The 15,261-nt window shown below is 38.3% G+C and overlaps 1 protein-coding gene across 3 annotated transcripts in view; it reads right to left on the bottom strand.

The window, feature by feature from the left end:
* grid2 (glutamate receptor, ionotropic, delta 2) overlaps positions 1-15,261 on the bottom strand; it is a 483,691-nt gene that overhangs the window by 132,576 nt on the left and 335,854 nt on the right. For all 3 annotated transcript variants that reach the window (XR_003213195.1, XM_005452094.3, XM_005452093.3), the window contains exon 8: positions 9,835-9,954. Coding sequence is in view for 2 of the 3 variants with exons in the window: in XM_005452094.3 (XP_005452151.1) it covers positions 9,835-9,954 (120 nt within the window). In the remaining variant the exon portion in view is untranslated. The remainder of the gene's footprint in view (positions 1-9,834; positions 9,955-15,261) is intronic.

Genomic DNA, 15,261 nt, shown 5'->3' with positions numbered 1-15,261 from the left:
AATCATGAATAAAAGCGAAATAAATTGTGCAAGATTATAATGAAAGAAGTCATGTAGTTACTCCTGTAAAACTCTCTATACAGCGTTTGAGTGCCTTTAAATTTATGTGTAAACCAATTAACCAATAAACTAATAAACAGGGGTAAAATTACAGAAGAAAAATAGGCATTTTTGCTGGTGAAATTGTGACTAAAACTGCGATCATAGAGGGTGCTCATTTTAAATAGAAGCAATATCTCTGGCGGGATAATGTAGTTAAGAACAGGATGTTGAAGCCAGAACTGTGTGAGACTGATGTGCTGATAGGTTCCATCAGTTCACATAACTCCTTCATCAGTTCCATCACTGCAGCAGCCTCTGCTTCTGCTGGTGCCAGCAGTAATATTTGTCACAGAGCCAGCACAGATTTAGCTTGAAGAAAATGTGGAAAGTTTATGGGAAATTTGCCAATTTCATGGTGAAATAAGGTAATGTTAGGTAATGGTATTCCACATCAATACACTAGTCCAGTTTGCCGCAGGTCCTCCTTATACAACTCAATTTCAGGCTGTCCCTTGTTATTCGTTTTTACCATTGTGTGCTGCTAATCAAGGCCATAGTTAATTTGAATTATTGAATGACTGTGTAGCCAATTTGTATACTATATGACGTTTATTTCCAATGTCATTATTTTTAGGTAGGCATACAAAAGTCTGTTATTTATAAAAAAAATTATTGTAAAAACGTATTTGTCTACATGAGATCTCCACCCCCTCTAGCACCAGTTGCCACTATTCAGAAAACCACAGTATGCTTAAGACAAGGAAACAAACCTGGTGTCAGATCCCACTGATCAATCACCTTCACTTCTTTGCTAATGATCTCTCAGTCATTCTCAGCTGTCACCTTACTTGTGCTATGTTTACAACCAGGTCACAGGCAATTAGGCCTCCTCCCTTATGTCTCCTCCTGATCCTGTCAATCCATTTATCCATCCATCAATCCATCCATCCACTACATAGCAAAGATTAACCCAAGGACTGATAACCCACCTCATTTCCCTACTCCACTTCTCTGCTGTCCATCCATCACTCTCTCTCCATACTCATCCATCCATACATCTCTCTGGCTTAAAAAACATTAGCTTGAGGGCAAAACAGGGCTGCTTCTTGTTTCCATTTTCTCCTTCGTTCATATAACCATCCTCTTATCCTTTCACAATTTTATATGTTACTCACACCTCGCTGAGCCGTTATTCTTCCATCCACCCAGGCACATCAGTCTAACCTTTTCTTCCCCTCTCACTGCTATATGCCTTATATTAATAACATAACATCCACGATTTGACAGTGATCTCTGTACCTCAGTGGCAGCAGTGCACATGCAGCCCAACTATGTGCAAAAGACATAAAGAATGGATAAAGAATATATAGAATATTGCAGTACACTTTAGAATAACACAAATAATCTAAAGACTTCCAGTTACTTTTCTTTTGTAAGCTAATAAATTTAAAGATGTATAGCTGTTTATAGTTTATATATATATATCTTGCCCCTTTGCAAGACCAAACACTCTTATGTTTGGTCTTGTAGGCAGTATGTATGTTTTAAATAGGGGAAATTCAAGCTCATGTGGAGACCAGACATTTTCATTCTTTATTACAGCAGAATGGAAATAAAGAGGATAGGACTGGGTGAAGGGTTCTGACATCAGAGATATTTAATTCTGTCTTTTTTTCAGTACTCCTTTGCATGTTTTTTTTCCTTCAGGGGTAAGGGTTTATAGAGACAATAGTGCCTGCAGTATTCCAGAAATAGGTATGGAGCAGAATGTAAAACTTTTATAATGCACACACAATAACACTGCTGTTCTTTTATCCCTTGTTTTGTGCTCACTTTCTGTCTTTCTGTCTTTCCTTAAAATTCAGGGAGCTGCTTCAGTACATCAGCGCCGAAATTCTTTAAGCTGCTGAACCTCAGTATATGCAGCCACCTATTACAGTTGCGGCATTTTCTTAAAAATCAGTGTGCTTATGCTCAGATTCCCTATGTCACAGCACAGAATCTGTCTTGGAGGAGACATGAGACGGGATTGACAGTTGAGTACCTGGGGAATAAAACTTCTCCTGGCTTGTCTCAACAAACAGAAAAGCAGAAGAGTGGCTGTCGGGCTAGTGTTTGGTGTTACCCATACTGTTTGCACAACGGATGTTTTTGTTTGGCACCACAATGAAGTTCCCAATGGGGTTTGTTTGACAGCAAGTAATAGTTAAAAATGCTGTTTCCCTCTCCTCTGTATTTTCACATTTGTTTGCCTCACTTATCTGATTCTTTTCCTTTTCTCCACCCGGCTCTTCATTCTGCCTCTCTCTATGTTTTCTTTTTTGGAGACTGCTGTTCAGTCACAAGCACACACAGATAATATTCACATGCGCTGCCAAACTTAGACTGATCCAAGGACACCAGAGGCACTTCGTCAGCTTCAGTTAGCATCCAGTGTCCACTGTGCTGTGGTCACCCGGATTATAACTTGCTGGTCAGCGCATGTGTGTTAACTCTTGACTGACACGACCTTCCAGCTAAAACAAATGGAAGACATCAATCAGTCCCACAGAGGAAGCCTGCAAATACTCAAGAATTCATGAGTTCACAAGGGTAAAAGCTGTTACCACAAAGGTTGAAAAAAATAATCTGTTGTGCTCCCGCCCTGGCCACACTGGAAATGGACAGAATAATGTGGTAGGACTGAGGACGTAAATGGATATTTTGACATTTTACCAAGTATGTTTGATTGACACCTCGCAGATCAGATGGTGTATGCTATCACTGAGCTTATCACTATTAATAGTAAGCTTACTCCTTGTTAAAGTAACATGTTTTGTTTTGAGGTTTTTTTTCCATCATCTGCATGTAATCATTCACAATTTGTTATTGTTCTACTGTGCTTCTACTTCTACTATTTTGGGCTTCTGATGTCTTTTCATTGCAAATTATGTTATTTTAACTTCCTTCTCACAATATGCCATACATCTTTTTTTAATCAGAAATAACTGAAGTCTATTTGTTATGTTATTTTGTACCACTTATTGGGATCTGAGTACATAAAAACTTTGCTGTAATAAAATTTTGTACATAACAGCCAATTTTACATCAGAGCCAGGCGACCAGTGATTAAATGTTAAGTCTTGAAATATAAATGTTCATTTGAATTACATATTTTTAAAATTCTCTTAATTCCTATGTGTTTAATATATCTTCATATTTTTAAAAATATGTGCTAAAATTTTCCATCTCTTTATTTTCTACCATTTATCAAGATCTGAGTCACAACGGTAGCAGTCTAAGCAGAGAAGCCCAGAGCTCCCACTCCCTGGCTACCTCCTCCAGCTCATCCAGAGGGTACTGAGGGATCCCAAGTCAACCAAGAGATGTAATCTCTCCAGCATGTCCTATGTCTGCCCCACAACCTCTTCCTGGTGCCCCACATGCCCAGAACCTCTCATCTATTAGGCACCCAGAAATTATACTATTCAGAGGTCTTGACCATCTCAACCTGTTCCTTTTGATGTGGAGGAGTAGTGGCTGTACTCTGAGTCCCTCCCGATTGATCAAACTCCTCACCCTATCTGGGGAAGCTCATTTGCTTGTCTCTGTGATCTCATTTGGACACAATCCAGAGCTCGTGGCCATCGGTGAGGGAAGGAATGCGGATTAACCAATAAACTGACACCTTCGCTTTTATACTCAGCTTTCTAATTTGTCACAACGATTGGTCAAGAGTTGCTCCAGACACGACACCAATCTGTCAATCAATCTCCCACTCCCATCTCTCTTCACTTGTAAATAAGATCCCGAGATGCTTAAACTCCTCCACTTGGAGGACACTTCACCCTATTTCAGCTGATAACCATGGACTCTGACTTGGAGATGCTAATTCTCATTTCCACCATAAAAAGCAGAGGCGAGATCATGAGACAACACTTGGCTGTGCCATGAAATTCTGTCCATAAAACGTATGGACTGACAGCCCTGGCAGATTCCAACACCAAGCAGGAATGGGTAAGACTTATTACTGGCAACATGGGCCAAACACTCACTGTGGTTGTACAGTGATAGATGTCTTCTGTCACACCAATTGTGTGCATGTCCTCCTTCACTACATCTATGAATCTCATCTGAATGATTGTTCAATGTTGTTGTGTTAAAATTCTAACTTCATTAATGCTGAAGAAGTTTGGCTGTTCACTACTGGCGCCTGAAACATATATACTAAAGATCTTTTGTGAAATCACAGCATTGTTTTCTGTTACTTATCCAGGTTCTGCCATCCCACACTACAATACGGACTCAGCAAAATGCAAGAACAATACACAAGGCAAAGGAAGCCACACACAAGTGCATGGATGCCTATGCACAATGCTAACAGTTGAGAGAACCAGAGAAGTGGAGAGGAAGGAACCTGCGAGCAGGACAAATCAATGACATCCTCTTGTCTCCCTCTCTCTCTCTCCATCCCTCTGCTCCTACGTCTATCGCTCCTGTTTCCATGCCCTTTTCCATCTTTCTTTCACTCATGCATCTTTTACAGCTTCTTCTTTCCCTCCTTTCTGCAATCTCCCACCTTGCCTGGAGGTGGGGTGGGGGGTGGGGGGGCATGGTGAATGACGATTCATGCAAATCTACTTAATAAGATGGAAAAAAATGAGGAAAATAGAGATTTTTCTCCTTGGAGACATTTTTGTCTATCACTGTCTTCCATCCTTCGCTTACCATAACACTGCATGTTTCCAACCAGACCAGCTTTCTGCGGCTTATTTATAAAATTTTACTTTACTTCACGAGCCAATCAAAATGTCTTTTTTCACATCAATCACTCTAACTTCTCTCGGTGTTTTACCATTACCTTATTTATCTCACCCTGAACCTTTTCATATACCTCTGACAGTCAGTTTCAGTGGTATTAGCCCTCATCCACAGAGCATGGTAACTTGCCCTTCAGGGCTGTTGCCTCTCGGATGTGTTCCATAATCACAGATAATCTGAAGCGCTGATCAACATGCTGTGCATGAATAATCCGAATTAATTAAACATTTTAATATGCCTATTTCTGTGTTATCAGCTATAATGTATTTGATGTTATCAGAAATCTTCATCTGGCCTGTAGGTCTTAGGATTTCAGTTTTGTCTCAGCTGCGCTACAAATGCATATTTATTTAAAAAACTACTACCTCAATCCTCCTCAGGGGTGTCCCTTTATTTATATATATGCATTTTTTTCTCTTCAGGTGAACAGTGATATAAATGACAGTCTGCAATTTCATGATATGTTGAACAACACTTAATGGTGGTTAGAAAAAAAAAGGTGATAAGTCAGGTAACATTAGTTTAGGCTCTGAATCCAGTAAAAAGCTATTTCAGCAGATATATGGAGGATTCCTGTTGGGACAGTGCACTGCGAACATCAAAACAGAGACAATCCACAGGATATTAGTCTGTGAGCCAATAACAGGTGTGTTATTGAAAGGAAACACAAGACAGTGCTCAATTTCTTCTGACATTTTTCTGCTTACTGTAGTGGTATTGAAGTAAAAATATATCTGGGACATGTGTTCAGAATAAAAATTCACCATTGTTGTTCCTTTAAAAGACTACATAGAAGCTTTTGTTGCATTGTGATCCAAAGGTTAATTCATATGTCTATGGAGTGGCGGTGAAAAACAGCTTTGTGTGTCACTGTGGCTTGGATTTCTCAAATTTTAACAGTAATTAACCCTGTCTGGAGCTCAGTTTCTGGTTTTGTTTCTGTAGCAAAACCTCTCTGTGTGTTTGTGTGCTAAACGAGAGGAAACTCTGCGTCTCCCTCTCTATGTCACGCATTGATGGTCATGCAGACTGACATAAATTGTTATGCAAAAGGAAAAAGGGTTAACTGAACATTTTCAAACATGTCAGAAGATTTATGCAAATGCGCGTGTGAATGGGCTTGCATGTGTTCCCAAGTGACTGCAGCTATTAAGGGTATTTGAGCTTGTGCGCGCATTAAGTGATCACATAAAAGAAAAATGTCTTTCAATCATTCAAAACATGTAATGATGGGGAATGTTTTTCACATGGTGGCGGGACTGTGAAAAGGCTCCCAGGGTCCCATGACTCTCTGAAGTCACTTAACATAATTTACCACATATGTCAAATAAGACTGGAGATGATAATTGAAGTGACCTCAATTTAGGAACACTGCAGCTTGCAGGGCATTGATTCTCATAAAGAGGGAGAACGTTTCAATCTCTCCTCCAAAAGATGGAGAATATGTGCCCGTGTGTGAGTGTAAGGAGACCATGGGCATATGTGAGAGTAAGAATGTAATGATTGTGACTCTATTATGACCTGAGCTGCTGTTTCTATCGCTTGCATGGGATCTGAAAGGATTAGGTCATCTATCTCCTTTCTAACTGTCTCTCATGCTGTTCAGCTTGTTTCATTTTATCTCTTTTTTCTTCAAATCTAAACCTCCTCCCTTCTTATCTCCTCAGTTAGCCACAAGCCTTTTTTTTATTGTGCCTGTTTTAAAGTACTCGATGCTGTTTTTCTCTCTGAAGTCATTTAAGATGTAGCTGATAGCTAACGAAGCAATTACACATGGCAGTCTTGTCGCCTCTCTGTAAGAGATCAGTGGAGCCTGACATGCCTGTATATGTATATATAGAGAGATATATAGGCTCCGTGTATAGAAACCGAAGGTAATGGAGCAAAAATCCAATTCTACCACAGTGTAGTGGTAATAATTATGACTGATCTCAGGTATTTGCTACTATTATTATCGCTCGATAGCTGTATGCATCTGTGTGAAGTATGATGGGGATAAAGTCAAAGCGGATTGGTGAAGAAAAATATAACAGGAAGATGAAGAAGGAGGCAGTCGTAAAAGAGAATGGCGCTCAGAAGAATACATTAATTAAGAAAAAAAACAACAATAACAAAAAAAACCAAAAGTTATTAATGAAACTGTGAGCAGGCCTAAGAAAGCTCAAAGAGAAACCATGAGGAAGGATAGAAAAGAAAGGCCAGGTTAAGTGGTATGCTCATATGAAACCAGTGGTATTACTATAATTAGGGGAATAAGCATGTATTGTTAATGGTTTGGTTAGGTCAAAAAGACACACTCCCATTGATTGCAATTTAGCTGGGCTTTTTGAGGACTGTTGTCAAAAACGGAGAAATCTTTAATGCAGAACCGTACTCAGGTACAAGAAAAACACATTAAACTTCATATGGCATGATTAATATATATGTTCTAAAGATGAAGTGTGAAAAGGGAGATGATCTATAATTTATGCAGGAATATAACCAATGGTAATTGCGTCTGGTTCCAGAGTTAGACTTTTTTTCATTTTTTATGGGAAATGTCATGTGACTTCAACACCTATGTCAAAATACAAGATAACCACAGAGCAATTCATAAATAACGGATCAAAAGTTTCTATAAGGAATGCGGCCCCTTTATTTATTTACACTTCTTTAACACCTGTCCCCAGACTTCAGGGGTGGTTAAATAAATATGTTACAACGTTTCAACAGTGAACAGAACACGTGGGTTTATTTGAGTTTCAAGAATTTTCTTTTCAGCAAACATATGACAAAGCTTATAAAAAAGCTTCCTTTTCTCTATTTGCACTGAAGTGTAAACGACCCAGAGTCTATGAAACTGAGGAACTTTATCAGTAATTCGTACAAATGAAAGAAACTGTTTCTGTTCCTTTTATTTCACGGCTGTTTTTTACTCTGCCATTATTATTTCTTTCATAAGAATACCAGCTTGGATTGAAAATTATAGAGTGCGAGCCTTTTTCTTCCAGTTTTCCTTTCTCGTGGCTCAGTTTTTTAACCATGATAAAAAATGGGATGTTGGTGAAAAATATATATTTTTATTACAGTATTTTTTTTGCAATAGTATTTTTATTATTATAATTTTTAGTAGTATATGTGCACCTAACACCAAACAGTTATTGGCTTGGTTTACATATATTAGAAATTTAGAAAATTATGCAGTTAAGTCAACTTTTCTTTTTTTTTTAATCTTTTGATTTACACTCAATTAAGTTACTTTATTTTACATGCTGTACATTTTACTTTGCAAATGAAACAAGAACTATGTATCACTTAAGCACACAGTACAAAAGAAAAAAATTGACTTGAGTGAGAGAAACAGATAATTTTTATAATATTAAGTATATTTCAATTAAGTATATTCTTTCTTAGCTTTTTTTGTTAAGCACATAATGCAGAGTGGAAAGGACAAATAACAGCTCTTGGTTTTCATTGCAATCAGTATGCATTGCTAAAACTTCTGCAACATACCCACATTTGCATTCAGGGACTATAACTAATTGAATGACTGATGTATTGGTGATAGTTCTTTTTCTGCTGATATCCGAGGATATTAATTTCTTTATAGTTTTTCCTCTCCATGGATTTATATACATAAAAAGGTTCCAGCAGGACTTTTCTCTTGCTTCTTCTTTTCTGTTTTTGACTGCATATTTGAGTATATTTCACTATATTTCCAGCCTTACACACTAGCTCATTGACATGCTTTTATTGTAGGTTAGATGCTCAGTATGAACACCATTTAAGAGGGCGCCATGTGATTTGGAAGAGTTTGCTCCAGCTGCAAAAAAAAAGTTACTATCCAGACCCTCTGAGCGGAATAGCAGCCTTTCTTTAGTCTTTTTTTTAATACCATGTATGAATTTAATTGAATCCCAATGACAAATGAACAAATGTTCAGAGAATTAAGGGGGACTGTGGCAGGAATACTGTATAACAAGTGCTTGAATTCCCTAAGAAGTAATTATGCTCTGCGATTAGGGAATTGTGCCTTAATGTAATTATCCTGTGCTTTAAAGATTAATTTTGTCTGTGATGGCATGCTGTGTTATGCTGGTGCCTCACCACATTATCCATAATCACAGATCACTGTTATCTGTGAAGAGATCCCTCAGGTATAGAGGGACAGACGCACTGTGCATACGTGTCTGAGGACATCGTTTTTGTGTCCTGTTTCTATAAGTGTATTGCAAACAAGAACATGGACTGAGGCTGTTCACAGCACTGTCCAGTAGAAAGTTATCAGTATTATGCATAAAATAATAACTAATTAATTTATTTATCAGCTGTTTTTCACTCAAGTGTGTTCTTTACCAGAGACATATAGATCACCTTAAAAATAAAAAAAAAACACATGCCCATCTCAGATTTGAATGTACATTTTTTTTTAATATAGCCTGTAAAACACAACTAAGTGCACACACACATACACCCACAACCACACACTTGCACACAATCAATGAACAAACAATGTTATGAATATGTGCGTGCATGGCTGTCTTTTATGAGGCCTGTTAAAATTCATTATGCACGTATCATTACCAAATAGCATTTGAAGATGCTTCTAATGAATCCAATTAACACCATGCTTTATTGAAGGGGAGGTGAGCTGCAGTGCTCTGGCTTTACCCGACGGGTGGACAGAAAACATAAAAAATGAAAACACAAAAAAATCATTTGTTCTGCTCAAGATGTTAATGGCTTGGGAAAGAAAGAAAACAATAAAGACATGGAGAAAGAAAGAATACAGGTGTAAATATATAAGAAAAGCTGGACTCTATGCTGCTATAGGGGTGACAGGCAAAATGAAGAAATACCTGTGTAAATATGAGACACCATTTAGAGACTAGGTGCAATGGAATTCCCCAGTAAATCCAGGAATTATGCAAATCTACTCTACGCATTTGAAGAAATTATCCTCCCTTCACCCACAGCAGAACGCCACACAGAGGTTCTGTTTTAACTACTTACCCTACTGACTCCTCGTCCTCTGTCTTCTCCATAATTTGTACCCAGGATTTCAAAGAAGATGTTGGGGTTAGTGCCGTTGTCAGTGAACTCCAAGAAACTGGTCAGGCCGCTCACCCCGAACTGCAAGGAAAAGATTTAGGATGTGTTATTTTTGGTTTATCTTACAATTATTGCTGTTATTGTCAAAATTACTGTAATTATTATTGTGATTTTCATCACTATAATCACGTGGGGTTTTTTTTGTCAATTCTCCCTACATATCTTGGAAAACAAACTGTTTTTTCAGCAAAAAAAAGAGAAAGAAATGGTAACTGTACACAGCGAAACCAAGACAAGTATGATTTTCACATCAGATCCACATTTATATCATCACAGTACGTACTGTGTGACATTTGACAATGACACATAATACAGGTGGTCTCTCGTGATTTTTTTCTCATCATGGCGGCATTACTTTCACAGTTACTGTGATAGCAGAAGAAGAAACGTTCCATTTCACCTACATACACTTTAGTAACCTTCAGTGAATGGACCAGAACATTAATCTGTAGCGTATAAACTGCGAGTCTGCAGACTGGCCACCTTTCTGAAGAGAAACACACAATGTCATACCCCGTGTCATTATTAGGGATAATTATTTAAGTTACTGCGGTTGTGCCGCACGGATAAATTTGTGCAACTGTCATACGCTGGAGAAGGACTGAAAGGACATGGCGTTGTCTCATGCTGCTATCACATACTCAGTGGGAAAACTTCAGCTTCTGTTGATGTTTGTCAGGATAGAGATTCAAACTGAGGTTCATTAAATTGACCTTTCACAGTGAGGTCATAACCGTGTTGAAATCTTTACCTCAAGTGAGTGAGGGATAACTTAAGAGTACATTTTAACAGCTTCTATCTGTAAGCTGTAAATAACACTGGTGTTTAATAGGTGGGATCTTTTATAAAGTCACACAATATGTTATACTTCTGACATGCCCACAACAACACACAAGATTGCTGCTTCTTTAAACAGTAATTATTTCTGCTTCTACACACTTGGAGGCACTCAGACCACCATCTACAATAAGCTTTTTTGTTTTCAGGATTAACAAATATTATTGTTTAATCTGTTGTACTAGAGAAAGCAACAACTGTTTATATATTATAGAGAAGTCAAAATAAATGCTGTGAAAATGTAATCAAAGCCACAGACCATTAAAATGAAGCTTATGGGTAAGTTCAATAAGGAAGATCTATAATCACTCATCTGCCTGCTCTATGAGGTGTTAGGCTGCATTTCTGTTTTCTACATCACTCTCGCTTTCCCCCACAGTCAATCTCAATACTGACATCATCACTCTAGTCCAATTGTCTTTTTACCCGCCTTCTTTGGGGCTATCAACCTCCAGTTTGCACAGTTTAAATCTCTGCTCTCCGTCATTCTCGCTTTCAGACTCATTCATGCAACCCACCTCCTCCCCAACCACCTCACTGACACCTCAGTCAGAGCTTTTCATCTTCACCACCACCACCAGTGTCTAGACTCCAGGGGGTCCTGCACTAAATCCTTTCACTGCTGGGACTCCATTCTGCCATGATGGGCCATCAGAGTCTAATCGCCAAATACATTAATATCTCTATTTAAATAAAGGAAGTTCAATTCTTCCAAGTAATATTTCATTGAGTTATACAATAGTGACAGTTTTCCCAATTCTTATAAATAATATTCTGAAAATTTGTGCAGTAACATCTCTGTTTCTGTACTAAAACACACCTGCACCAGATGTATATGTGTGTCTGTCATAAGTGTGCATACACTGTATGCTGATATGCTTTGAAGAACAAGTAGTTATATTAGTATGTCTATGGCATTTCAAAAGATATGGTAATGTGCTATTGGGATTACTAATCTATGTAAATATTTTCCTCAGCGGGGATGACTGCGCGTACTTAGATGCACACTCAGTCAGTATAGTGCATGTTTACATCTCTGCATCAACAGCTGAGGTTGAAACACGCTTTTAATAGTTATTTAGGAGAACCTGGATGGAAAAGATGTTTTATTTGGTCTAAGAAGAGAAGTAAAATAAGAGTGAAATGAAAAAAAAAAAGATTTGAGGAGTATCTTTTAATGTTTGGATGTTTGACAGAACTAAGATGAAAGTAACAGCGTATGTGTGTTATAATACCGGCAAAAATAAATTGAGAATCGTTAAGGTTAGACTAGAAAACAGTCTCCCAGGTGCTGCAGAAGATGTAGGGGCTGTATCACAGGTCTTACAATGCCTTAAAAGTAATCAATAAAATTTTAAAATGAGTGCTAAACCTTAACAGTTTATGTCGCAGAGACTCAAAGGTGGAAATGTAGCAGGCAATACATAGTCTTCTAAGCACAAACACAACGCACACTTCAGGTGTAACAGCAGCATTTATTCTCCACTCTGAATTTGTCAATGAACACCAGACAACAACATCAATAGAGCTCCTCATCAACACCTGCAAATTAGTATTTATCATTACCATATTGGCCCCACATACCAAAACACTGATTAAACACACAGGCACGCACAGCAAGTAAAGAACACTGCTGATACAGTGCAAAATGGAACTGATGCCAGGCTGTTGAAATCAACTCTATTACTGCTTAGGGCTCTTTAACAGAGCTCTGCTGAGACAGTCATCAAGGTTGGTTTAGCAGCCGGGGCTGGCTGATGAAAGTGTTGCCAAACCCCAGCCTGATCGCAAGGTGAAGTGCAGAGATAGATATGAAAGCCATTGCACTGCATTTATTATTGTCTGACACTAATCCTAAATTAGCATTTCACTTGGCTTCATCATTCAGTCAAACTGTCATCCCTGGAGTAGTTTTTTTTTATTATTGATATCAAAACAGGGGGCATTGATCCAATTGGATTTAACAGTGATGAAAGTGTTGCCAAACCCACGCTTAAACTCAAGGTGAAATGTTGAGATTTCTAAAATCACAACTACAGAATGAAGTCCTCTATCTGCCAAAAGCCAAATATGCAGGAACTGAGAAGAACTTGCCGATTGGTGGATTTACTTTGTTCATGCAGTCCTTTGAATGCACGATCACTTGGTGTGTAAGGTGTACTCAGGTCAGAACTAGAAAGGTTTCATTAGATTTATTGAACAAAACATGATCTCTCTGTGATAAGAAGAATATAAAAATTGAGAAATGAACTTTATCCATTTGCATTCTTCAGTTACAGGTGATGCCAATGAATTAGTCAATTTAGCTGTGACCGCATCTTGCCGGTTCAGCCAAGGAACAATAAGAGCTGTAAAAAGGTGTCTTGAATTGCAAATAGATTGTATCTAAAAGAGAAGTTGATATATTTCAAATATGTTTTAAAAGCTTTTTAAAAGAAGGATAAATATCACTTGATTTTTTTTGGAAGAGACTGAGAATGATTCAGAACATTTATTATTATTATTGTCCCAGCTACCATAGGAAAAGATGCAGAATACACCCTGGACAGGTCAACAATTCAGTCAACCTGTCTTAAACTTGTGTTAGACACAGGACTAAGACAGAGAGACAGATGACCATTCGCACTCACATTCACACCTATGAGCAATTTAGAATCACCAATTAACAGTAAATGCATGTCTTTGGACTGTGCTAACCAGAGAGAACCCACGCAAACATGGGGAGAACATGCAAACCCCACAGAGAAAGGCTCCAGGCGAGATGGTGGCGTCCAACTCAGGACCTTCATGCTGTGAGGCAACAGTGCTATCATTATTAATTATTAATTATTATGATTATTATTATTATCATCATCATCATCATCATCATCATCATCTTTATTATTATTATTACTATTATTATTATTATTATCCTGGGTTTTTGTTTGAATACACCATCTGGATAGGGGACATATAAACTCTTTGGAGTTTGTTCTCCCTGTGTTTGTAGGGGTTGTGTGGTTTCTTGCCAAGTACTCCAGTTCAAAGACATGCATGGGGCTAGGTTAACTTGCAATTCCAACTTGTAGGTATGAAGGTGGGCCCTACAATAGACTGGCGACCTGCCCAGGGTGTACCCTGTGTCTTGCTCTTCACCAGCTGGAATTCCAGGTTCCAGCTGAATTAGATAAGCGGATGGATGGATGGATGGATGGATGGATGGATGGATAATGGATGGATGGATGGATAATGGATGGATGGATGGATGGATGGATGGATAATGGATGGATAGATGGATAATGGATAGATGGATGGATGGATGGATGGATGGATGGATAATGGATGGATAGATGGATAATGGATGGATGGATGGATAATGGATGGCTGGATGGCTGGATGGATAGATGGATAATGGATGGATGGATGGATGGATGGATGGATAATGGATGGATAGATGGATAATGGATGGCTGGATGGCTGGATGGATAGATGGATAATGGATGGATAGATGGATGGATGGATGGATAGATAATGGATGGATGGATGATGGATAGATGGATAGATGGATAATGGATGGATGGATGATGGATAGATGGATAGATGGATAATGGATGGATGGATGGATAGATAATGGATGGATGGATGATGGATAGATGGATAGATGGATAATGGATGGATGGATGGATGGATGGATGGATAGATAATGGATGGATGGATGATGGATAATGGATGGATGGATGGATGGATGGATGGATGGATAGATAATGGATGGATGGATGATGGATAGATGGATAGATGGATAATGGATGGATGGATGGATGATTATTTAAAGATATTTCTGTTTTGTTTTTTTCAAACTGGCATATACACACATGTGCATACACATACTGCAGGAGACTGATGAAATAGATGGATTGTTTAAAAAGAATAACAGAAAGAGTTTCCTGGCTGTCCTTGAGATACTAAAATTTAGAATAAAATTCCAATAATAATCACAGATTATAGTGTTGGTATTACAGCATAAATCAATATAAACAGGTTAATAAAATATCCAATCATTCGTCAGATACTAGAAGTAGTGACTGCAATGTAAAAACATCAAATTAAATCTGAAATTAATTGGAAAACTGAAGATGAAATGAGAAAATGAGAAAACTCATCAGTCCCTCACTCCCAGTGTTCCCCAAAGCAGAACTTCAGTCCTTGATATTGACCACCTGACTCCTAGATGCCATCACATTTTCCCACCAGTTCCAGTCACTTGTCTTTTACACCAGCCTCACCTTATCCTCATCCCTCATTTCCGTTTCCTTGGCCATTTCTGCCTGCTCCCTGCCATATCATCTTGATTACAAGGGGCTTGTTCAAAATGACTCATCTGAAGAAAGCTCCAAGCCAAGCTCATGCATACAGTACCATGTCCATCTGTATACAACAGAAACAACCTGCTGCTTAACACCGAGAAGACTAAGGAGCTCATCGTGGACTACAGGAGGAATGCTGACCCACATC

This window comes from Oreochromis niloticus, linkage group LG12, assembly GCF_001858045.2.
Source record: "Oreochromis niloticus isolate F11D_XX linkage group LG12, O_niloticus_UMD_NMBU, whole genome shotgun sequence".
In the NCBI taxonomy this organism is placed as follows: Eukaryota; Metazoa; Chordata; class Actinopteri; order Cichliformes; family Cichlidae; genus Oreochromis; species Oreochromis niloticus.
Note: the sequence above shows the minus strand (reverse complement) of the source record. Positions and strands in the feature narration are given on the sequence as shown.